Source organism: Battus philenor, unplaced genomic scaffold (genome assembly GCF_028537555.1).
Source record: "Battus philenor isolate CCGP_79_NKW_IND1 unplaced genomic scaffold, ilBatPhil1.0.hap1 SCAF_23, whole genome shotgun sequence".
In the NCBI taxonomy this organism is placed as follows: Eukaryota; Metazoa; Arthropoda; class Insecta; order Lepidoptera; family Papilionidae; genus Battus; species Battus philenor.
In genome coordinates, this window is record NW_027181686.1 from 11,091,992 (window position 1) to 11,117,705 (window position 25,714).

A 25,714-nucleotide genomic window follows, 5' to 3' on the forward strand; every position below is an offset into this window, starting at 1 on the left:
AACTCCATAGTGTAAAATTGGTAGGGTGTCGACCTCCCACTCGTTCTATAAAGAAACGGGGATGGTGGGATAAGGACGGGGAGTTCTGAAGCGCATTTTTCAATATGTATACATTTATTTCGTTTCATATTAGTTTAAGAAGGTACTTGAGATACTTGAAATTCTCTTCCATGTGTATCGACATATGACTGGGTGACTGGAAGAGTATATCAATAAAGGTTCATAAATAAATATGTATGCAGAGTGAATTTTTGTTGCTGTAAAACATGGTTGCACAGACTTATTAAGTAAGAAAAGGACCAATACTTAGCCACTTCCGCACATGCAGTGGTAGTCGTGCAATGAAATGCACCGCCCGCCAGCCCGCTGATAAATGCGCATGCGGCAAACAATGCGAATCACACAACCGCCACCACCAAACCACTCAACACGTGTTTCACCCCTCCATGGGGCATCTTCAGGAGCTATGTTACACCGATTAGTGCCAAACACAGAGTCTCTGTGAGAGTGTAAGATGGACTTCCGCGATGTAACGCCTGATTCCATTAAATACAGACTTATTAAGACTAGGGGCCACTCGAGCAAATCATGAACTGATGGCGGGCCCGCCGCCAGAAGTATAGGTAATTAAATTTTTTGGTTTTATTCTGGAATAGAATTCAATATTTTTCGAATATACGAGAGTATTATTTTTGCTGTCAACTGGGCACCATTATTAGACAGACGGGGCGCGGTCTATGCATCCATGCTGTAAAAGCTTTGACATGTTTACACATACATTCAATCACCCTGTATACAGTGATCACTCTGAATTACGTAGCACTAGTTTTTTATATAAGTTGCGACAGTACAATAACTTCTGGCAGTACAATCTACATGGAAAGATAGTAAAAAATCATATATATATATACACGGCGTAATTCGAATTTTTAAAACGCTTGTTAGTACTATTATATTATCATAACATTATTTATTATTTCTGAAACCTTTACATCAAATGAGATATATACTCCTTTAAAGATTTTCTGTTTGATTCAATAAAGTTAAATCCTGAAATGAAAAGTTATTTACGGGTGCTAGAACAGATAATTTCATAATTTTAATCAACATGTATAATTAAATTATTTGTGTCGAGATTAAAATGGTAATTATCAGATAATCTTTGTGTTTTATCAATTAATTACTTTATGTAAATGGTACATAGATAAAAAAATATTCAATCACACCTTGTCCAGGATGGCGAAGTGGAGTATTTCTGTGTTTTTAGTGGCCATTCTTCTTGGTTTGGTAATGTTTTTGAATTTTTCTTTTTGACAAATATTTCTTTAAAATAAGTAAAAAAGAAGCTATATGAGATGCCGTTTTATTTATAATAAACTTAGAACATGCATTTAATTTTATGATGTTATGCAGCCGGTGGATTTAAGTTTTATGAAGTTTCATCTAAATTGATTTCTCGGATATATAGGTGCATGTGTTATATTACTCCGGGCGAATGAGGGAATTCAAAGTCCTTTTCCTATATTATAAACAGTTTAATCATAGTTGAATCTAATACCAAAGATTTTTTACCGATTTTATTGGAAATCTTTTGCAAAGGCCTATGTTTACTAGCGAAAATTAGCATTAACAAAAGAAACTTTTAATTTTAAACCTAGTTTTCATAATTATTTATAAATATGTGCATATAATACCGTAAATAAAGAATTATATTTCTGTAGAATTCCCCTTTTCAAAGCGTCGCTGACTATGACGTAATGTTGCTCCTATATCACTCCCCCTTAAACGAAACAGATGGCTTAATGGTTCTTTCTAGGGCCGGTAGGTCTTGGAGGGAGCTTCGCCCATATTTATACCGATGTAAATAAAGAATTATATTTCTGTAGAATTCCCTTTATCGATGCGTCACTGACTATGACGTAATGTTGCTCCTACAATTATAATATCGAATAATTACGTTATAACATATGCCATGTTCTTTTTAGGTACTCGCCGATCCCAGGGTGACTTTTCCGGAGAATGTTAAAAGAGGTATGTTAATTTTAAGTGATGATTTATATATTGATAGGACATTAAAACGAACAGGAGTCATCCCCTAAATTCTAATGTTCAAAATGAATTAAGCAGTTAATTTTAATCCGCCTAGTAATGAAGCTATGTCTTAAGCATACGTAAGTTATTTATCTCATCATAAAACCATTATTGCATGTAAAGATTGACATCTCATGTAGAGTAGGCGAGTTTTGAAAATTACCGTCACCAATCACGAACACAGCTGTCGTGAAATATTTTAATCCATATACTATATGTCTGCTTTTGTTTACAATAAAATTCTTAAAATCTCTGTTTTGTACGTGAAGCCAAATTTAAAATTCTTTAGTTAATATTATTATTACTTGATATGACTTAAAGAACGTTTGAACAGATAAAATAAAAGTTGTACCGTTTTCTTTATATTCCAGCCGGAATTAAATGCTTAGTTCAATATCTTATTAGATTACTTACTCTAACTTTGTTTTAATGTACTCGTAACCTTACTTTGTATGCTGTCGTGCAATCTGATCTGTGAATCTCACTGCTACTGCTCTTGCGGTACCTTGACTGTTGTTGGAAACAACAGTGCCCATGTTGGAACACATCTATTAATTGTAATTGAATTCTTTATATCATTGTTTCTAGTATGCATTTCTGTACTTTGATAAATAAATTAATCTAATTATCTCTAATTATCTTTTATATTAAGAATAATAAATATCCTTATTATAATAAAAATCAAAAAAATAATTGTCGTCGTTTCAGCCTATAGACACCCACTGCAAAGCAAAGGTTTCCTCCAAGAATATTTATGGGGGATATGCTATAATCGCCACGCTTGGCAGGCGAGTTGGCGATCGCAGTGTGGTATTATGTTATGCAGAGGTCGCTGGCATAGACCCTCTGGAAACTTGTTTGTGAGGAGTGTCAATTCTACATAACTAATGTACAAAGTGTGAATCGCAAGTCGCAAGTCTCAATCCTCTACCACTACTCTGTGTGGTCTATACAGTCATCGTCATCATAACAATCTTTAACACGTTCACTGCGGGCCCAATTTTGAAGAACTTTCAGCTGGTGCGGCTGAGGTCGAATCAGCCTCAAGCTGAACTTCCTAGTAGTGCGGTTGAGGCCTTTTCTGCCTCATGTTTCAATCATTTTTTTTACAATATTGAGTCAATGCTTCGCAGACATAAAGAAAGCTATATTTGTCTTTGTCATATCTCATATGGTTGAGTGTAAACAGCCGCCGCACTAGAGAGAAAACACGAGTTTTACGCGCCGCACCAGTGCAAAGTCTATCATGAGGCTGAATCGACCTCAAGCCGTAGTGAACGTGTTAAAATAATCACCATCACCATCATGTAAACCGATAGATGCCCACTGCCAAGAAAAAGCCTTCCGCAAAGATCGCCACTATGACCAGGCCTGCGCTGCCCGTGTCCAGTGATTTTCCGCGACTTTCACTGTTGACGTTCCACCTAGTGCAGGGCTTGCGCACGGAGCATCTACCGTCGGGGGTTCAGATAACCGATTGGTTTAATTATTGTAGTAGTATTTCCGAAGTGCCATATCAATTGTCATGTAGCTATAGTTAAAATGATTACTTCACAGATACACGGATAGTGTCAGGATGGGAGGCAGAAGAAGGTCAAATTCCTTATCAGCTCTCGCTGAGGATGGTGGACGCCATGGGCGGTATCAACGCTTGTGGTGGCACCATCATACATCCTGAATGGGGTCTAACGGCCGCTCATTGTACTGCCACGTAAGTATTTTAGTCAAGTAAGTAAGTATACGCGTTTAGCACGTGTGGAGACGAGTTTCCTCTTCAAGTATCTCCAGAAAAAACTCTCTTTTCGTCTCTTTTTTGATCTCTTACATAATAAGAACACAATTACGTTGGCATAGGTGATTTTACATTTCCATACTGGCCAAAAGGTTCTGGAGTAGCAACCATAAGCCGCTGAGTTGGGAGTGGTAACACCCCAACAAGGTAGACTTCAACAACGCTTGCGGTTAGAATTTGGTAAAATTTATTCTTAGCTGATTTCTACTTGATTAAAGAAATTCTTTAATCAAATTTCTAGTCTATAAGCTTTGTGATTCCAAAGATATCGTGATGATTGAGAAGCAGCAGTTGATATTTTGACAACTTGGGCGTTCACTGGATTCACGTTGAAGATGTTCGTGAGAGCTCCATGGCTCGATAGGGAAGTGACTAACCACAAAGAATCTATCTCTTATAGGATATGTTTACCTTTCAGACGTATTACGGTCGTGATTCGAACTGGTACCGTTAACCTAACGAGACCCGCGGACATCTTCGACACGACCACGTACTACAATCACCCGCTTTACATGGAAGAGGTACCATGGCACGTACAGACTCACGATATCGGTCTTGTCAAGTTTAACAGGGTGTTAAAGTTCTCAGGTGAGACAGTTTTCATTGTACGTTCCATTAATTTTATATTATTTACTAAGATGGTTAATAGAATCAGGCGTTATTTTGTGGAAGTCCATCCTAAGTAAGAAAAGGACCAATATATAGCCACTTTCGCACATGCAGTGATAGACGTGCAACAAAGTGTCATAGACTCTATGTTTAGCACTAATCGGTGAAACATAACTCCTGAAGATGCCCTGTGGAGGGGTGAAACACGTGTTGAGTGATTTAACGGTGGTAGTTGTCTAATTCGCATTGTTTGCCGCATGTGCATTTATCAGCGGGCTGGCGGGCGGTGTACTTTGTTGCACGACTACCACTGCATGTGCGGAAGTGGCTAAATATTGGTCCTTTTCTTACTTACTAAGATAGAGCATTAGAATACATTATGATCACTAAATAAATTTATATCGTTTGGATTTTTTTTTGGAAATAATAGCATTCAAAGGTTTTTAGTTGATCGAAATGGATGAAACTTTATTTGTTTACTAGATTATAATTAGTTGTATGTAGGATGTATACATCAGAAATTGTTAAATTTCAATTAAAATAGTAACTGTTGAGTTTCTCCCGGTTCTTTTCTTTAGATCAGCGTTTTGAATCGGCGGTAGCTTACTATGTAGTATTAAAATAATCGATTTTCCACAAGTGCAGGAAATTGCCTACAAAAATAATGACATTTTGAAATTAATCCGTATGTTTGAAATAATTCATTGTAACTCGTTTTTGAACCCAATTTTACTATTATCTCTGTTTTATATCTCATGTTTTTTGTGAAAATCAACAAGATACTTATATAAGACACATCTATCTCCTATATAATATATCTTGTCCTATAGGTCAGCATGCTCGTGCATGTATAAGTTACAATATTTGAAGCTACCTTATAAAAACAAGAAAGAGATCAAAAATCGATTGCAATTCTGTCTGGAATCATTCCATGTTTCCTTTGATCGTTTAGCTACGAAATGGAAAAATAAATAAGTACTCTTTAACAATCAGATGTTTACAACATATGTGTCTACTCAAAAGCATTATATAGTAGTGTATACTATATCTCAAAAATATTGAAATAATGTCTACCCTGCAAAAATACAACTTTAGTATCACTCTAAACCATATTTAATATGTTTTTAGCTTTGGTCCAGCCAATAAGGTTACAGTCTTCGCTGGATAAGAATAAAAACTACGAGGGGATTCGACTACAGGCCAGCGGTTGGGGGCGCACTTGGACTGGAAGTCAGTTCTTCATAATTCATCACCTAAATTAATAATAATAATAATCATCACCGTTATTTTAGGAAGCTCATTGTGGATCATAGGCTCTCCTCGTATATTTCCAATAGAAGTTGAAATCGGCTGTCTAAGTTATGGATAGACATTCTATGCTTGCTGGTCCGTAGTGTTCACTCCAGAACTTTAAAGCAAGCCTACTACCACTTGAACTACTTTCTTTCTTCTAGGAATCTCCTAATTACAGACTATAGCCTTTTCCATGGGTCGTTTTGCAATTACGAGCATGCCAATGAAGGGAGACGTCGTTTTAACTCATAGAAGCCCACTGCAAGGTATAGATCTCTCCAAAAGATATCTATGAGGAGATATACTATAATCGCGAAGCTTGGCAGGCGGGTTGGCAATCGCAGTGTGGTATTATGGTATGCAGAGGACGCTCCTGTTCAACCTCTGGAAACTTGCTCGTGAGCGATGGCACTCATATAAAAGAGTCGAATCCGCGATCTGCGATCTCAAGTCTCAGTCTTACCGCTCGGCTACATTTCGTCACTAATAATATCAATGTAATGTTATAACCCATTTACTATTAATAATTAGTTGAGTTATTATTTTTTCTTATGTTTATGTTATGTCATTTTCGTGTGTTATTAATGTCAATTCTGCCGCGCGGTGACACATATACCTTTACGAACAACTAGCGCCATCTGTCGACGTCGACCGATATTATAGATTTCCGACATATATAATAATTAAAAAAACATTGTTTTTTTTTTATGGGCCCCGCTACCGGAAGCCTCTCGTACCCCTAATTTGTTGAGATCAGGATCTTTGTTTACAAATAAGTTTTTCAAATTTTTATCTTTATTCTTCACTCCCTTTCATTCTTCTCAATTTCTTTTGTTCTTACCTTTTTCCTTCACAATATCGTTCATTTTATTCTTTTACTTCTTCTTGCTTTCATCGCCTTCTTTCCGTCATCTTATTACTCTTAGGTGGTTAGGTACATTTCTTTTATTCTTTTATTACTTATCCTATTTTTTATATCACAGTTTTCTTTTTTTGGGTTTGACTTTTTCAATACAATACTACTTTTTTCTTATTCTATTTTTAGTTTATTTTTCCTATTATTAATTGACTAGTTATTTGTGCAGTTTATTTTGTACCTGCTTATCTATACTGTTTTATTCCTTTTAACTACTGTTAAGCCTGGTCGAAGGGTGGTGAGTGATACTTCACTCACCTTCCTGCGAGCAAACAAAAACATTGTTATAGTTATCTGCAATACGTTGTTATAATTACTTTATGGTTTTTATAAAATATACAGGCTGTAGTTCCAAATGTTAAGGTTATTTATTTGTTTTTGAATCTGTTACCTAGATAATTATTAATATTGTCGAATTGTTTATATATAACATCAGGCGGAGCTCCCGAGAATCTGCAGTGGGTGTATCTATCGGGTGTTACGAATTCATTCTGCTCCAATGCCTTCGGAGGCGGCGCCTTCGTCGTAGATTCGACCATCTGTGCAAGCGGTTACAATGTCACCAGTCAATCAATTTGTCAGGTATTTCGTAACATCATTATATCATACAAAATTCTGATTTACTGTATATTTTGCCTGTATATCTTCATATATTATAGCCTTTGACTTAAGCTCGAGGTCACCCAGAGAGCAATGAGGAGAATTGAACCTAGGAAAAAAAATACCTGCTTGGGACTTTTAAATGACAATTTCATAGCACTTTTTGATCACTGTATATCTATGCATGTGTTTAAGTTGTTTATGTGACTTAAAACATTTCTACCTTTGATAATTTTACTACCGATGATGGATAGACAGATCACAATTATAGAAGTTTGTTCAGATTTATCATTTTATTGTTAGAAACTGAAATTTTGAAGTGTCAGGGCGTGGGGCAGCGGGTAGACGTGGCGCGGGAAACTTCACCACTAGCTGGACCGATAACATAGTAAAAGTCGTAGGAAATAGGAATCGCGGAAGTCGCGGGAAATCGCTGAATGCGGACATCGCATAAACTGGTCATTAACGACGATCTTTGGGAGAAATCTATGGATTGTAGTGGGCGTTTATTGGCTGAAGAGAAAAAGAGAGAGGGAGAGAGAGAGAGAGTTTAAAACAAAGACACTGTCCAGGTAACTAACTAATTTCTCATAAACAGGGTGACAGCGGTGGCCCGCTCGTCGTAATAGACGTCGACGGTCTTCCCACACAAGTCGGAATCACGTCGTTTGTTTCCTCTAGAGGATGCCACGTTGACCTTCCAGCTGGTAAGAAATTAAACTTCAAACATGTTAAATATTTAAACTCATGTTCATTTACAAACAGGTACAGTACCCGGCGATATATATTGCACATCGACCATTGGAAAGAGACAATCGACTAATTTCGTCTTCGTAGAGTGTTATCTCTGTCGCACGAAATACAAACAGTCCGATATCTATTCGGAGCTGTTACAACAAGTATCATTTGTTTCTTTTGATAATTATTTTTATTATTTATATAAAATACACCAAATTCATTCTATTAAATTATGGGTGATGAATCTTGTATATTGTAAACATCTTTATATAAATAGCTGGCGAGATTTGTTTCGTTGAATTTTTTCAATCTGCGTGTTCGGTTCGTGCAGGTTTATAATTTTTTTATCACTTCAGGTGTATACTAAATATAAACGATTGTAGTATTACTATCGATGAAAAATGTTACACTAAGGAATTTCTTGAACTGTTTGTATATGGCTTGATTATTTTTCTGTTTGGCACTGGTCGTTGTAACACCTTCTAAGGATGCCTCGCGGAGTGGTGAGACACGTGTAGAGTTAACGGTGATAGTTGTGTTTCGCATTGTTTACCGCACGCGCATTTATCAGGCGGGCGGTGCACTATATTGCACGACTACTGCTGCATAGCGGAAGTAGCTATATATATGTCCCTTTCTTAGTCAGGATTGATTTCCGCGAGGTAACGCGTGAATCTATTACATATTATTCTTTGTGTTGACTCTGGCAAGTATGTAGGCTTTTAGCATGTTCGTTATAAATAATACTTATAACTATTTAGTACTATTATCCATTGCAGGTTTTGTTCGTCCTGGACATTATCATGATTGGCTCACAGAGGTTACTGGATACGATTTTGATTTTGTGCCAGTACCGACTACTGAAGAACCGGAACCAGAAGAAACCACAACTGAGGAACCGGAACCAGAAGAAACCACAACTGAGGAACCGGAAATTTAAGCGACTTCAACTGGTGAACGAAAAGCACAAAATCTCTGAAGCTATTTCAAGAATTTACCATTCTAAAAAGTTATTTTCATGTTGTAATTTTCAACTTTACTAAAAAAAAAATTTTGTAATACTGTATTTCAATTCAGTGCTTGTAAGTTGACTTTTAATTCTTTCATTAATTATATTTGTTTCAACTTCATAATAAATAATGAATTATCAAACTTTCCGGTCCCCATAATATATTCTGAAAATCCAATTTCAAAACGAATTGTTTAATTTTATCAATTTTTTGACCTCGGTAACTTTTGAAAACTGTATCCATGGATCTATATTTTTATTTTTATGTGTTTTGTACGATTATGGCAAGCCTTAAAAATAAGATTCTCAAGTAACAATTCCGAAGTACGTGTGTGTGCGTGTGCATATATGTGAGCGTGTGTGTGCGTGCGTGTGCGTATGACATGCAATCATAGGTCGCGGATTCGGTTCCAACGTTACAATCTTGTATAATTCATATTGTCACTGCTCATCAAGAAGTTTCCATAGGGTGGGAATAATACCAACCCGCCTGCCGTCCCCTATAGATATATTTGGGAGAGGCCTATACCTTGCAGTGGGCGTTCGATATAAAATATAAAATAATCGATATAAAATAATCGATTTTATTTTACATTTAAAATAGAATACGCTTTTGTTTTTCAAATTTCGCGCTTAAAAAACAAGAAAAATCACTTACATGCCAGTTCGTGTATTAAAAAAAATTGTTTCTTAAAATCTCAACATAGTAAACTTTTTACGTATTGTAATTACATCTGTGGACATCATTTACCCAACACCCACACACGTTCACTGAAATAGCTTGGCCATGTATTACGGAACTATATTAGTCACGTTTAGTACAAGTAAGCGACGTCCACGACTGTCATATATAGTTGTGTGTTCAATTTTAAAAATGATTTAGTAAGAAAGACGTTCCAGGTTTTGAAAGTTCTAGAATTTTCGATACGATAAACAGATCACTAAATCAATAAGACGATGTCTTTTCACGTGACAAACAAAGCGACCGTGAAAATAATTTCAATTAAATTACGAAAGTGGATTAATATTTCCGATTAGAATGGCTTTTACGAGAAACTTTTAGGTTAATTAGATTTAAAAATCCAACACGGATGAGCAGCGTTCGGAAAGCTCCGGAATGTGTTTCCGTCTAAAATGCTGCAGATAAAAAAATACCGGCATCTTTGTTAGAGTTAACCATACCTTCGAAATCTAGTGAGGACAGTATCGCCTCACCATCGGCCATATTTCAGGATGTAATCAAAAGAAACAGTACCGAAAAATAAAACTAGACAAAAAACACATACAGATAATAAAAGTAAACACAAACAAAATATGAATATAATTATATATATATATAAAAATGTTATATAAAATTTAAAGACTCGAGTGAAAAGGTTTCTTCATATAGCATCGTAGACTTTGTAGATCTTGTCATTGCTTAACATCAGGCGAGACAGAGGTCAAATGCTTCTCCTTTAAAGGATCAAAAAAACACTAGAGACATAGAACTTTGACAAGCGTTTATACAAAAAAAATAACCTGCTATCATTGAAGTAGAATTTATATCACCTTGCACCTGAACGATCACATCCTGTGAACTATCAGCGATCCCTTCTCTCGACAAGCTGCCGCCTGACCAGCTGCCACCACCATCAAGGGAGTACCAAGCTGAAATTAGACCAGGCCTTCTGCCACTACCCATTTTAATTTTTTTTTTCTGTTGCCTTTTTTTTGTTTTTTTTTTTCCTTATCACCTAACCAACCACAGCCACATACGGCACATCCTATAATAATGTGACGTGGTGGTGGTGTTATAAGAAAACTCAAGATCACCCAGAGAGTAACGGAGAGACCTATGCACGGAGTATCGGTGCGTGATCAGAAATGAGAATGCAGAAGAAAGAATATCAGCAGCGTACCTCGAAGAATTGCTCTTTTTTCTGGCAGTGGGAGAGTCGCGAGAAATTTCTGGACTCGGGCAGCGCAAGACTACTCACGGTGGCGATCTTTGGGTGAAGCCTATCATAATAAGCGACTGAGATGATGAAGATGATGGATTACAAAAATGGAGAGATGTAGAATTTTTAACATCAAAATGTTTTCACTCTTTATTTTTGAATAGTCAATAACATTTTTTCATAATGATATATATCCATTATTATTTGTACTATTTTTTGGGAAATGTATGATATACAATACTATTCGGTGTAATATGTCTGAATTGTCATGTAATACATATAAAAACTTAATTGAACAAAAACATTTAAAAAATTCTATTAAAGATTGATAATATAAATGATAATAAAACTTGAGAATAATTCCTTAACTACTGTAATATAGATATTACGAATAAATACGACCACAGAAAAAAATCCTTCGGAGTTCACAGCTCTTTACAGACCAACGTTTTGAACCCTCAAGTACCCTGAACATTCATATTTACATTACATAACTTGGATAACATTATATTAGAGTTCAATTTAATTCAAGCAATTGCATAATAATATAAATAAATAAATGAATGGAAGAAATGTAAATATTTTACCATTGTAAGTAAAATATTTATGATTAGATAAGAGGGTATCAGAGGCAGGCTGTAATGGCGCGTAGCTCCATCTCGGACGATCGATACATTTGACAACATTGTGTAAGATTGTGTTAGATCTTTTACGTTTGCGCTAAAAACTTTTCTCTAACAATTAAAGAAGTATTTCTGATAAAATTAACTGGTTGAATTAACCTCAATATAATTATATGCAGGTAATTTCAAAATAGTTAAGATTGCTTTAGTTAAAAGTTTACATCTATGTAAATATACTGGAATAATTAATTTACTTCAGTCGTTTATGCATTAGCAATTATATTTAGATCGTATTTATGAATGGACGTCTTTAAATATGTCTGTATATGGACAAATAGTCTGATCATTAATGATGTCCGTATATATGCGAATGTATAGTTAAATATATACGCTAGAAACACAAGATATATACAGTTTTAAACAATAGAATGCCACACCTCTCAATTATATTTTATCTCGTTCTAGAAGTGTAATTCTTGTTAGGCCACAAAGAAATGTAAAAATAGGTTCCCGTTACACGACGTCGTATTGCAGTGGTTGGACATCGCGCATGCGTCGCTGGGATGCCAGGATATAAATAAAATTTCCTTAGTATCTGCTATATCTGAATTTCGATAGAAAATTACTAAGGCGCCGCTTTAAATTAAAATTGTTATGCTATTTGCCTTTTTTATAGATAAATTGTAATATTGTACTGACTTTTTAATCACAAATGATATTTAAATATAAATGTAAAGTACGTATTGCAATTGGCATTAGGGTTTTATTATTCGATAAAAATTAATAACATACTATCAGAGTAGAAATTTGTCTGATTTTAATTTATTTTATTATCACGCTGTCAGTTTTAAAGACATTTTTTACATCTTTGAACTCAATAATATAGTATCCGTCAACTGTTATAAATGAATGTTAACGGAATTATTAAAATTTGAAATTGCACAAAATAAGGGTAATAAACGTAATAGTGCAACACTGTATCACATTTGGCGCGCGCGCGAAACACTCCCTCAAATCATGATGGCGACGGCTCGGAAAGCGCGCCTCGCGTACACTTGAGACAACAGCAAATTCTAACACGACATTGCCATTTTCAGGTGTAGTTAAATAACTAAATTGTCGCGCACCAATGATGTTATAGTGTCCAGTAGTGGTGCTCTAGTGGGAATTTTTTGTGATTCAGTGAGTTTTTATTGTGTTGCATGAGTGGTCCCGATGGGGTACTGGGCAGTGTGCGGGTTGATGGACGCCATTCACCGGCAAGCACCGAGCAGCTAACGTTAGTATTACAAATAATACCTGATATATCAACACAGTTTTTATTTAAAAACAAATTCCATTACGTAAATCTTCTTAGTTCTCACAAAGGTCCACGGGTAACTCGATGGGGTTATGTTGGCGTGACAAAAAATGGGTGTTCACACTCCCTAAACGGGGGTCTGCGATAATTTATCTGCTTTCGATATTGAAGAACTAAATGTTGACTTGAATTCATGTAACAAATAATATTTTAAGAAGCTCAGCGACTTTTTTTTTAATAAAAACAAGAATATTCTTGATGTAATCTCCACATTTTTTTCTCAAATTTTGGGAACATGGCATAAACGTAGTTAAACCGGAACCTGCTAAATTTTGAAAATTAACTTCTGCTCTATCTTTATGTATACTGGCCGGTAATACTAACAAATAAATTCATTAAGATAAGAACGTATATCGTATTTTTTTTAAATATAAATAATATATTTAGTCTGTGAAAGTTTTTTATGAAGTATATTTTGATAGAAAAAATAAATGGGGTGATAATTTCAAAAAGGGGATATATGAAAATTTATACTTTGTGTTATAGAAATGTGGCGTAAAACAGGAAGGGGCAGTTTAAATGGTAATTATTTCGAAACGACAGCGGGCCCGTGCAGCAAGCACCCTTTAAAATCTTTTGTTTCGTTGATTGCTTTCCATTGTGTCGCACGAAGTTACTATAATATTTATTATAAATATTTTAGCAGCAACATCATTCATTACATAATAAACATAACAGCAAATATTTTTAAAAACTATATTGCCAAATAATTTTTTACTACTTTGATCTTTTCACAAATTTTACTTGATTAATTTTTCTCTACTCCAATTTCGAATTAACTCCACTGAATTAGGCAGGCAGGAAACTGTTATACATTTATTTAGAAAATTTGAGAACTAATGGAGAAAAACGAATAATATATATATATATATATATATATATATATATATATATATATATATATATAAACACTTGTAATTTTTGTATATATCATTTTATATAAGTATTTATATATCGGATATAGTATTTAATATTTCTATTTTTTATTGTTTAAATGTACCTCTCTCGAGTATCTATAAGGCATTCAGACCGCCATTGCATTAAGAGTAAGAATATATAAATAGAATAGAATATATAAAATAAATAAATAAATAATAACATATATATTAAATATTGAGAAGGCATATACTTGATATTTAGTCCTAATTTCAATTCATATAAGCGAGAGTGGTTATAAGTATAAAAAAAGATATATAAACGATATATTCGGATTATTCATATTTGGAATAATTGAATAAATTATCTATCGATATTCTATCGACTTACTGGTCTTATTTTCAAATAATCGATGTTTTATTGACTTCCAAGTTACAAACTTATTTGTGAATGAATAATATTAAGGCTTCAAAGGGAAAATGTATGGTATCGACGTTATATATGATACAGGATGATTGGTTATAGGTTTAAAAGCGTTAAAAGGCTGAATGTGTAATTCATTTGCAATTAATGTATGGTAAAGCTAAATAACAAAATTCAATGATTTCAGAAGTAATAAATATTGAATGTTAATATAGCAAGAATGGGTGTTTTTAAAATTAGAATTGATACATATTAAAATTAATAATCGTTTACTATCTACACCTGCAGGCTTTATACTGCCAGAACTTGTAAACATTTTATGTATGTAATATATTTTAGAGTGATCACTTTATTAAAGAAGAATTGCCTATATAAGTATATATAACCAATCACGTTGTCTATTTATGTCATATAGATATATAGATACATTACATATTATACATTTATGTTATGTATATTTATATACTAAATTAAGCAATGGTAGCTCAGAGGTAGAGCACTGATACTTGCGATCGTAAGTCGCGGATTCAATTCCCGGGATACAACCTTATATAATTCACACTTTGTGAGACGAGAATTACCTTCATAATAGCAGATGTAGGAAGCAGAACACCCTTTCTCAGTTCCTGCAGGAGGGTTGTAGAGAGCAGAAAGGATTAAAACTTAGGTTGAAATGGTCAGCTAATAAAAAACAATCAATAATAATATAAATGCGAATAAATATTAAAATAAGAAAACAAAACAAACGTAAATGAAACACAAAATGAAAGAAATAAAGATAAAAATTACATAAATGTATATTATGAATAATCTAAGTAAAAATGTAATACATAGTAAACAATAAAATAAACCTAAACTTTAAGACTGATGATACGATGTAAGGTGACGATAAAAGGAATAATAATAAATGAATAATGTATAGAACAAATCTTAAAGAGCGGAAGAAGAGAAAGAAACTGTACAATAATAAAAAGACAAATGAAAAAATTATTGCTCCAACAAAATACGGGGTGGAACGTGGAATAAATATCTAGGCATATGCCAGTGGGCGTATACATGCTGAAACTAAACAAACATAAAGTTCTTTATAATCAGGCCAAAATTCAGTATCCAATATTAAAATCAAACGTAAAAAAACTTCATAATTAATTTTTCGATATATTTGCTTGTTGTATGTTTGAATAAATATATAAATAAATATAATAGACTGATGTATATTAACAAGAAACTTTATAACAGGAAGGACGTGTAGCATGAAGTTGGAATTGAGTTCAAAGTAGTTCAGGTATTGCGATAGTGTCACACTGGGCTGTCCCATGGCGATTTCAGCCGGGTCAAACTGGGGTCAACCGCTCCGTGACGAGAGGTTGGGCTGCTTTACACATCGTCCGAGTCACTTCGACCTTGTTCTTTTATAATTTACTAGCTGATCCCGCAAACGTTGTTTTGCAAAAAAAAATTTGATATTTTAATTTACAAATAAAAAATAAGGGTTGATCGTAGAGGGGTGAAAATTTATGGTTGTGTGTATTCTTGTATGCTGTATCATAAAAAAATAAAAACAAAAAATTTCGTTAAAAAAATAAAAAAAAATTTTTAAGTGTTAACAACCTTTATCACTTAGGGGTATAGAAAATAGATAGTAGCCGATTCTCAGACCTACTGAATACGCATATTAAATTTGATAAAAATCAGTCAAGCCGTTTCAGAGGAATTCAAGTTCGAACACCGTGACACGAGAATTTTATATATTAGATATAGATCATCTTTTAATATCTTCTGAAAATTTATTTAAAGATTTTTTAATTGTTTATTACGTATTCATTGTTCAATAATAACATATTTATGTGCCATAATTTAAAATCTTATTCATAAAAATAGTGAAACATACGTGATAAATAAAAGAAATAAAAATAAACTCGTAACGTATAAATTTCGTCTTCGAAATGTAAACAAATCCTACACAGTTTTGGGTTGAAGGTATTTCTACGAAACGTCTGCGTACTAATAGGTTGCCCGCAGACGAAATAAAAAGAAAAAAAAATATCTTTACCAGGGATGACCAACACGCGGTCCGCGGGCTATTTGCGACCCGTTAAACATATTTATGCGGCCCGCAAAACATTTAGATAATTTAAATTTATTTTATGGACTTTCTCTTATTAATTTATTGTTATAAAATAAATAATAATAAAACATTGGTACATGCTAAATTATTAATAATAATCAACAATCAAAACAGTTATGTGCGATTAGAAAATTAACTGCGTATTATATATAAATTTTTAACGAAATAACTGTGTCGAATTTCTCAATAAAATTTCCGAGTATATTCGTCCTTTCGTTCTAATATTGTTTATTCTTATTTTGCATTAAGATATGTTTATTCTTTATTAAAAGGTTGCACACCCCTGATCTTTACGCGATAATCTACATATTAAAGTTAATTGTTGATAATCTTCTGCACTTATATATAATCACCCTATAGATTATTACGCATTATTTATGTATTCATCAAAGAAAACTTAACAGCTAACAATCTTGTTATAGTTTTCTAGGTGTACGGTTTTAAAACAGACTTGTGTAATACTTCTAGATTATCGTTGGAATTTATTAAAATTTCCTCAAACAAACACTCGTAAATATATAGTATTAAAATGTAAATAATTTTTTTTAACTACAAAACCAGACTGAATTTTTCAAATGCTCTTCTTCAAATAGCTTTGGAACCTTTAACAGATACCATTGTATGGTACCACAATTTGATTCTAATGTTTGTTTATACATTAATTGACAGTAAGGAGGTTTACATTCACCTATTTAATTATATTATTACATATCACCCGTAATGAGGGCTCAATGGAAAGTTTGGTGGTGAAAGGCAAGCGAACTGGACACACTCCAGCGAGACGGACAGACATCATCAAAACTATCACTAATAAATCAGTAAATGAATGCTTCTCCTCTGCAAAACACCGAGATACATGATGAAGCTTAGTAAGGGCACAATGGGCACCAGATCCGACCGGAGCATGGTTATGATCACCTTTTTACGGGAAAATTCTTCACCATTATAATCATTAAGACGTGAAAATTATTTTATGTATTAGGAATACCGGAAAGTAATGTCGCTTTCCTAAGTTAAATTCACACTACCACATTTTTAAGAAGTTTTTATTTCTAACCAACTATATATTCACCTTCGTCATCATCAACCTTTTGCCATCTAGTATACAAATTTCAATGCCGGATCGATAAATATCAATTCGTTTTTTTCTGTAAATTATTTTGACATAAACGACATTACTTTCTGGTCCCCCTAATCCAACTAAATCCTTATGATTCTATAAATGCATTCGAATTTCGAATGTAACAAGACATCAGCCGTTGTAATGTTTGACTATACAAGCGTAGGGGTCGCAAAGTGACCGCGGGGTGCGGAAACGCAACCCCTGCCTTCCACAGTGACGGTCACTTCCGGTGTATAAATTATTCATGTCTAATAACACGCCCGCAATGGTTTCACTACGGTTCGACTTTGTCATACATGTTCATTGCCGTGACTTAGATCTTTTCATATCTTTATGTTTCCTATTGGAACATAATTAAGTAAAATGGTATGTTGGTACCAGATAAATGACGTTTACTGCTGAACATAAGTCTCACCATTGATTTAATTTATTATTATTATTAGTTTCTATATTCCACAGACAGAACCACTTTTTGATCATGTTTTTACATGTTCGTGTTTACTAAGTCTTTTAAACTAACTTAAATCGTAAACTAATCAAAAGTAAATTTAAGTCAACTGATCACATACTTCAATGTTACCGGATAAGGAGGCCGCTGAGCTCTTGGATCACTTAGGCTGACACTCCATGGTCTGACCTGGCTGAAGCCTCAAAGGTGATATCTCACCTTAGGATGTCATTCATAGGTGATACCCGTTCTAGGATTCTGATTCAAGAGCACCAGAGTGGGCAGAACCTAGATTTGGTCGATTGATATCATTACTACTACTTCTGAAAGCTAAGAGAAGTGGCGGGTGTACCCTCAGTAATTATTTCATCTAGAACAGAGTTCCCCAAACCTTTTTGTGTCGTAGACCACTTGCCATGTTTTTCCGTGTCGGGTAGACCCCCTGCTTACCTGATATTGATTTCCTGTAAATTTCTAACTGTAGTGAAGTTTAGTGTTAAAAACTTAAAATAAAAACACATGTTAATTTATACATTTATTAATTGAATTTAAATTTAAACTACTCAAAATAAAATTTTGTATCTGTTATGAAAAATATACGTAACATTAAATAAACATTTTTTTTACTTCATAGGCACTTTTATACATAATGTAAATGTTTTGATATTATAAGATAGTATGATGTAAGTAAATAGGTACTATCAGTGTATGCGATGAGATCCACTATCGTGGACCCCCATTTTCAATTCATGGACCCCCAATTTTTTTTTCGCTGACGTAGATCCTCTGCAGGTTGTCATAGACCCCTAGGGGTCGATATAGACCACTTTGGGAATCACTGATCTAGAATAACAGAGGGTTGGCCTGTGATATGAATAAAGTTCGACACTGACTAGGTCGATTTGTTTTCAGTTGTGACAATCATGTAATTATGCTGTATGTCTTTATAAGTAAAAAGAATAGAGAATAAAAATTCAATGAATAAAAGTTTCCATACCTAAAATCTAATGTAAGAGACGAATCACCATGATATAATGACTGATATATAATGTGACATGTTTTTGCTTAGGGCGCGCTAGTGTGGGGATTTTTATTGAATTCTGTGACGGCGTCGCGTCGCTTCTGGCGACGGGCCAAACGGTTGAAACGCGTCATGGACACGTAATCTGTTTCGTGTATACGCAATCTTTGTGTATGTCATGCCCTACGCTAGTGCTAGATAACCTCACAATCCTGAGATCTAAACAAATGAATCATCTGACCCGACTCTTCGAGCCCTGGAGCATATTTACAGTAAAAAGGTTAAGGCAAGGCGATATTCACGCTGGGTCATCTACATAACTGTAAATGTCAATTGAAAAAAAAAAAGGAAACGAAAGAATTTTTCGATCGATATTTATGTTTGCCTTTAAATATAAAATGCAACACCACAAAAATGCAAAAAAGAATCCTTGCCAGCGATTTCGCCTGATTATTTTGATTTGATTTAGGCTATATCTAATAAAGTGTATATAATGTGTCTTAAACTTTATTAAAACATGTGTTGTTGTGACGTTTCTTCCAGATTCTTCTCCGCTGCTATAACACCTTGCGAAGCAAAGTCGAAAATAAAATAGATAATAATTTGAAGAACAATAAGAGCTCTATTAGAAATTCATATGATGAATAAATTTATTTTATTTTTATTTTTAAAAATTTATGACGTCATTCAGATCGATGATCAAATAAATACACTTGCTTTTCTATACTTCATATGTCAACATAGTTAAATATAAAAAATTATTAAAAAGTTTAACTTGATATTATTATAAGTAACCTAAATTTCGAGATACTACAAATTTTAATGAAAATAATGAGGAGAATATTATGCGACAAAATTAAGTAAAACCATAACACAGCGAAGAATTCAGGTCGGCAACTGTTTTTATATTTCGCCGGCTAATCAGACGCCATGACAGATTGTGAAATGTCTGTTACGGATATAATTTTTGTTTTCATGAATTTCTGAAATGACTGAAATTATGTTTATCTATAAAGTCGACTTAGTGTCAAAGAAAATTATACTATATTAGTAGGTAATAGTAAAGATATAGCTTATAATAATGGTTATTGATAAAAGATATTTTTTATTGAGAAATAAAACGCAACTATATATGGAGAGAGACGACACTTGGACTCAAAAGTGTATATGCTGAAATTTTTATTGCACTATAAAATTAAAAGGAGCAATGAAACAAAACGAACTCAACTTCCACATAACTCCCGACGAATTTATAGCGGTTTACTGTGTTTTAGTACTTTCTAGATATTTATAGCACAAATGTTTCATTCTTTTGAAAGCATATATAGTTTTTTCTTTATTAAAAATATAAAACCTATTTTTGGATTTGAATACATTGCGCATCGTGAAGTTATTTTTATGTGAAATATTTCGATTTTCCTGTTTATGTATATCATAAATGTTTTAATAGCTTATATCTAATATATAAAATTCTCGTGTCACGGTGTTCGAACTTGAACTCCTCTGAAACGGCTTGACCGATTTTTACCAAATTTTATATGCGTATTTAGCAGGTCTGAGAATCGGCTACTATCTATTTTCCATACCCCTAAGTGATAAGGGTAGTCCACCCCTAAATTTTTTTTTGTTTTTAGACAAATTTTTTGGTTTTTATTTTATTATGATATAGCATACAAAAATACATACAACCCTAAATTTCCGCCCCTCTACGATCAACCCTTATTTTTTATTTGTTAATTAAAAACTTTAATTTTTTTTTTTGCAAAACTACGTTTGCGGGATCAGCTAGTTATTTATAAATTACTAGTTCTGCTCGCGAATCCGACCGCGTGGTGTTTAATAAAAAAATCAACTTTATTTACTTAATTTTTAAATCCAAGTTACTCCTCATTATATCAGCTACCTCCCAATATAAGTTCCGTTAAAATCTTTAAAGGGTTATATATATATTTTTGGTCGCATTTAAGAATCGAGGTCAAGATCTTAGGCATCTCAAAACGCAAAATCAGGCTTTAACTCATCCGTACTGGAAGAGCCTTCAGAATTGGGGTGCAGTGTTAGTTGCGAGAGCGATTCAATGATTTAACCCTTAATAGCCTGATTTACGAAAGTGATTTTTTTTAATATTACTGTGTTTGCTTGGGGGTCTAGATGAAGGGAAAAATAGTTTTTTTTTTTTTAATTTCGTTGGAAAGAATATTATACAACAGTAAAATTCGTACACCCAACTTATATAAAAAACTAATAGTAATGTGAACATTCGGTTTAAAAGATTGGTATCAAAAGAGTCTAGATGAAGGGAAAAATAGATGGAAAGAATATTATACTAGAACAGTAAAATTCGTACAGCCAACCTATAAAAAAAAACTAATAGTAATGTGAACATTCGGTTTAAAAGATTGGTATCAAAATTGAAATTCTAGGCTATTAAGGGTTAAGAACCTAATACTAAAGTAAAGAAACTTTAAGAGACTTAGTAACACACTGACATGCAGAAACGCGAGTAAAAAAAGTCGGAAATTAAAAAAAAACATGTCATAAAAAAATAGGCATGGACGCCAATGTCTGAGGAAAATGGAAGAAAAAAACATCACCATTTTTACGGTTTCATAAAATTACTAGTAATGTCTCTCTTGTGGACAATTGTTTACTCTCTGGTCTGTTTGTTGTTGATGTTTTTAACCATTTGAGGATAAATAATCACCGGTTTTACATACAGCTGTGTGATATTTAATTTTCATGTAATATGTACTCGTAACTTATAAAATTCTAATAACGTAATGAAATTAGAGGAAATAATAAGACATTGAGAAGGACGAAATATGAGTAAGAAAATTTATTTGAAAAATTATTGTGTAAAAAAAGATCCTTTACAACCATGATAGGAGTTGAACAAGAGGCCCCTAAAACGATGCCATTAAAAAAAAACTAACTTGTATTAGTCCTATTATCATGAAAAGGCTATTTTATGGTAATAAAATGCTTTTCAAACTACAATTTTATTATTAAAAAAAATTATATAGTTTGTGATAAAGATAAAACTAATTTATTCAACATTGGAACTTTATAATCTATTTTAATTTCGACTCTACACTGCTTCTCAAGGTTTTATTGTTGTGAAGAAGAAGCTGGAATAAATTCTATAACAAATCTTTTAATGAAGTTTAAAAATAAATATTTATACATATACAATTTATCAGATATAGCCTAAATCAAAAGAATCAAGCGACATCATTGCCAAAAATACACCTATCCCCCGAATTACACGGTACTTCTTTTACACGTTTTCGCTTTTACACGGTTTTCGAAATAAGTTTTTTTTTTTGGTTTTTATCGCACTCTACTAAATGCTACTGTGATTGAACACGTGTGCTGTGTACACATTTCACGGGGAATCCCGAGCTAATGTGTGTCATATTTTAATTCATTATAATTAATGCAAAATTACAAGTGAGGCTACTATAGGAATATTGAGTTCATTAAATCGCTTTCTCAGGAGATTTACGCCCCTAACCCGTACAATAAATGGGATGGGTTTCTTTTACAAAACGGAATTGATGTGTTGAGAGCTTTTTTCAGATCAAATGTATAAAATCCACGTATACGAAATAGAGCTTGCTTACCCAAAGTGAAAGTAAAATCAAGTGATTATATGATCATTCAATCAATAATTAGGTTTATTAAACAAATATAACCATACGTTTTAATTCACGAGATAACTTAATCTGTAACCCCATTTAGTTTGGCTCCGGTTGACTTTAATATCAAGATTGTTGTAAAAAATCTATATACGTTCAGTGGGTTAGGAAACCGGGCCATATGCCAAGATGAGGCAACAAGGCAAGTTACTATGACGGCGCCGAACTGTCTGCCCCTTAACGTCACGGGAAAATAGCGGACGATATATTTTTCAATCGGAAACATAACTGTATTTTTCAGCAATGCGTCGCAATTTAAATTGAACTCAATCTCTATGAGCATAAAATTGTATATAATATGGCTGGAAAACAAAATAAATAGTCTTATAAAACTAATATCTACGTATCGAATTTTCTCTTTAAACTTTACTTAGCTATTTATTTAGCAGAAATAGCATCACTAACAAAAAGCTATTTTAATAAGCTCTTAAATGACGAATACGCTAAAAGATCATCACAATATCTATAGTCTCATAGTTTTTTTTTTATATTTCGCCGACCAATTCGACGCCATTTCGAATTACAAGTTGCCATGTTCATTTGTTTATGTTGCACAATTTTTTTTCAATTTATTTCCTCGTGTTCGTAACTGTTAAGTTAGATCTTTTCTATATGTACATTAGTGGTCTTAGGCCAGATACAGGCCTGCTAGATAGTAAGTATAGGGGATACTTCTTCCTACTATGTAGTCTAAATCTGGACTTAGAACATCTAAACATGGAATCTTTCGTGAATAATACAGCTATGTTGCTGTCGAGTAGTAGTAGTTTAGCGGGTTACAAGTTTATTAATCACACTTTGTATATTAATTTATCTTGGATTGCCACAGCTCATAAAAAAGTGTTCAGAGGATAGGTAGTAGTGTCTTTTGCGTATAATAATACCACACTGTGATCGTCACTCCCCTGCCAAGCGTGGCGATTATAGTGTATCTCCCCATAGATACCTTTGTGGGAAGCCTAAACCTTGCAGTGAGCAGTTTATCACATCTCAACCTACTTTTATCATACTTTTTGTATTGTACGCCATAAAGATTGTGAACGTTGTACACACGTATTAGCAGGAGCATTAGAATGTTTATTTTTATAACGCATAAATGTACCTTTTTAGTGCCTAATATTTAGAAAACCACAGTATAAGGGTTTTCTAAATATTAGGCAGACCGGAAAGTAATGTCGTTTCTGCGTATGTCGAAATTTATTGTCATTTGGTAGCTCATTATATACTTGAAAGACGTTGTACACTAGATGGCAAAAGGTTGTTTATAACAAAAGTTAATATATTGTTGATTGTAATTAAAAACTTGTTAAAAATGTAGTCGTGTGAATTTAACTAAAGAGTGCGACATTACTTTAAGATCATCCTAATAAATAATAACTTCGTTTAATAGATTTGACAATCAAAACAATTGTGTGATAAATTTAGCATGTACAAATCAGCTATTTACGTTTTAAAAATAGCAGAATGTGAAATGGTAGTTACTGGCTGTAATTCAATGTAACATCGGGCAAGATAATCACAATATAAATCAGCCGATAGCATCCAACAGGCGTTTCACTGGGCGCGTCTAAACCTTTTGTATATTATTAAGTACAACATACACACAACTTAGTGAAGTTACGTATAGTCTCAGAGCATCGATAATTTTAATCTTGTTTTCTATTATTAATAATTTTGTTCTAGAATATTCTCTAGTCGATTCTGCTGTAATAATAATTTTAATTTTTATTATATAAAACTAGAATGCTATGGAATTCGAAAATAAAATATTTAATAAGAAAAATGCAGGGATTGACAAGGTGCATATACCTAAGCTTGGCACCTCGAACGAGATATTTTGAATTTTGATTAAAATGTACCGGAGATACTTGGATTTCAACTCGTATTACTATAGTGCTACCGAAACTGTTGTACCGCGCATTATATGCGAGCCGGGGATGTCCCATTTTACTTTTCTTGAACCTTACTTCGTCGCGTTTACCTAAAAATCGTTCTTGTAGTTAAGACTGTTCAAAATAGTTGGTAACATATTGTTAGCCGTGCAAGGCTGTTATAACAACCCTAACTGGAATTAATTATATTAGGAAAAGTGAAAAAGTAAGAAATAATAATACTATAACAGTGATAAATTAAAGAACTGTGATATATGTATAAGAGAAAAATAAAAATAAAATCAGCGATATTATAAATAGTTATTAGATCTAACTGCAGTGATTGAGGATGGATGAAAGGTTTATAGAGCGGAAGAGAAAATTAGAATGAATTATGGAATAAAAGAGATGGAAAGATAATTGTTAGGAATAGAAGAAGAGAATAAAAATTATAAAAGAATGTAAAAAAAATTATATAGAAAATAAAATCCATATTACCACATAAATAGAGATGGAACTAAAGGTCCCCAAAAACGGGGCCAAAAGGAGACTGTTACAGCTCCATTTAACCCCAGGCTCCAACAGAGTTGATCCTTTAAATCACTACTTAAAGTTAAATCTGTGCTGCGTGGTCCTCGATCCGTCGCCGACGACGTTCCCGTCGCCGTTTCTTGTTCCAGAGGTCTCCGTGGTGTCTTCTTTTCGGTGGACCCTTTTGCTTGGACATGAGTCACTATGTGGGTTATTTATATGGGTGGGGTTCCTGGTTTTTTTGGGTGGCGTCTTTTGATCCCATGAACTGGTGTGGAAGAAGTATCGCAATTAGAAAAACTTCTAGCATAAAAAAACCTACTGGCTACATGTTGGTATATCGAGTATGTATCAACTAAGATATCCGTAACGACAAGTTAAAACTTACGGTATTGATGGTCGCTTAGCGAGCCATCACGAAGGCTGTATTCGATTTCTCTACGATAGAAATAATAATGAGGAGGTTCTTAGAGTGCCAACTTAGTAGATTCATAAGTTGAAGTGTAAGTAGGGAGGTCATAGCGTAGAGTTCTATAAAGAGACCATGGTTTCTCAAGCGCAGCCAAGGACATCTACTGATAAAGGGAACAAACTAAGTTAACCCTTAATAGCCTAGAGTTTCAA

General features: G+C 33.5%; 2 protein-coding genes across 2 annotated transcripts in view; both read left to right on the plus strand.

Moving 5' to 3' along the window:
* The first annotated feature begins 1,217 nt into the window (after positions 1-1,217).
* On the plus strand, positions 1,218-9,226 carry LOC137923941 (collagenase-like). Its single transcript, XM_068767195.1, has 8 exons — positions 1,218-1,287; positions 1,986-2,031; positions 3,649-3,802; positions 4,302-4,471; positions 5,621-5,722; positions 7,138-7,283; positions 7,900-8,008; positions 8,819-9,226. Exons 1-8 carry the CDS (start codon positions 1,237-1,239, stop codon positions 8,977-8,979), a joined length of 939 nt encoding a protein of 312 aa, XP_068623296.1. The 5' UTR covers positions 1,218-1,236; the 3' UTR covers positions 8,980-9,226.
* Positions 9,227-12,672: 3,446 nt separating this feature from the next.
* LOC137924138 (cholesterol transporter ABCA5-like) overlaps positions 12,673-25,714 on the plus strand; it is a 69,784-nt gene continuing 56,742 nt past the window's right edge. Inside the window, exon 1 of the mRNA XM_068767484.1 lies at positions 12,673-12,890. Coding sequence (XP_068623585.1) covers positions 12,814-12,890 — 77 coding nt within the window. The 5' untranslated portion in view covers positions 12,673-12,813. The remainder of the gene's footprint in view (positions 12,891-25,714) is intronic.

Coding starts and splice junctions, on each gene's coding strand:
- LOC137923941 (XM_068767195.1), top strand. CDS start 1,237: ATGGCGAAGTGGAGTATTTCTGTGTTTTTAGTGGCCATTCTTCTTGGT. Junction 2,032..3,648: donor TCCGGAGAATGTTAAAAGAG/GTATGTTAATTT, acceptor ATTACTTCACAG/ATACACGGATAGTGTCAGGA. Junction 3,803..4,301: donor GCCGCTCATTGTACTGCCAC/GTAAGTATTTTA, acceptor TTTACCTTTCAG/ACGTATTACGGTCGTGATTC.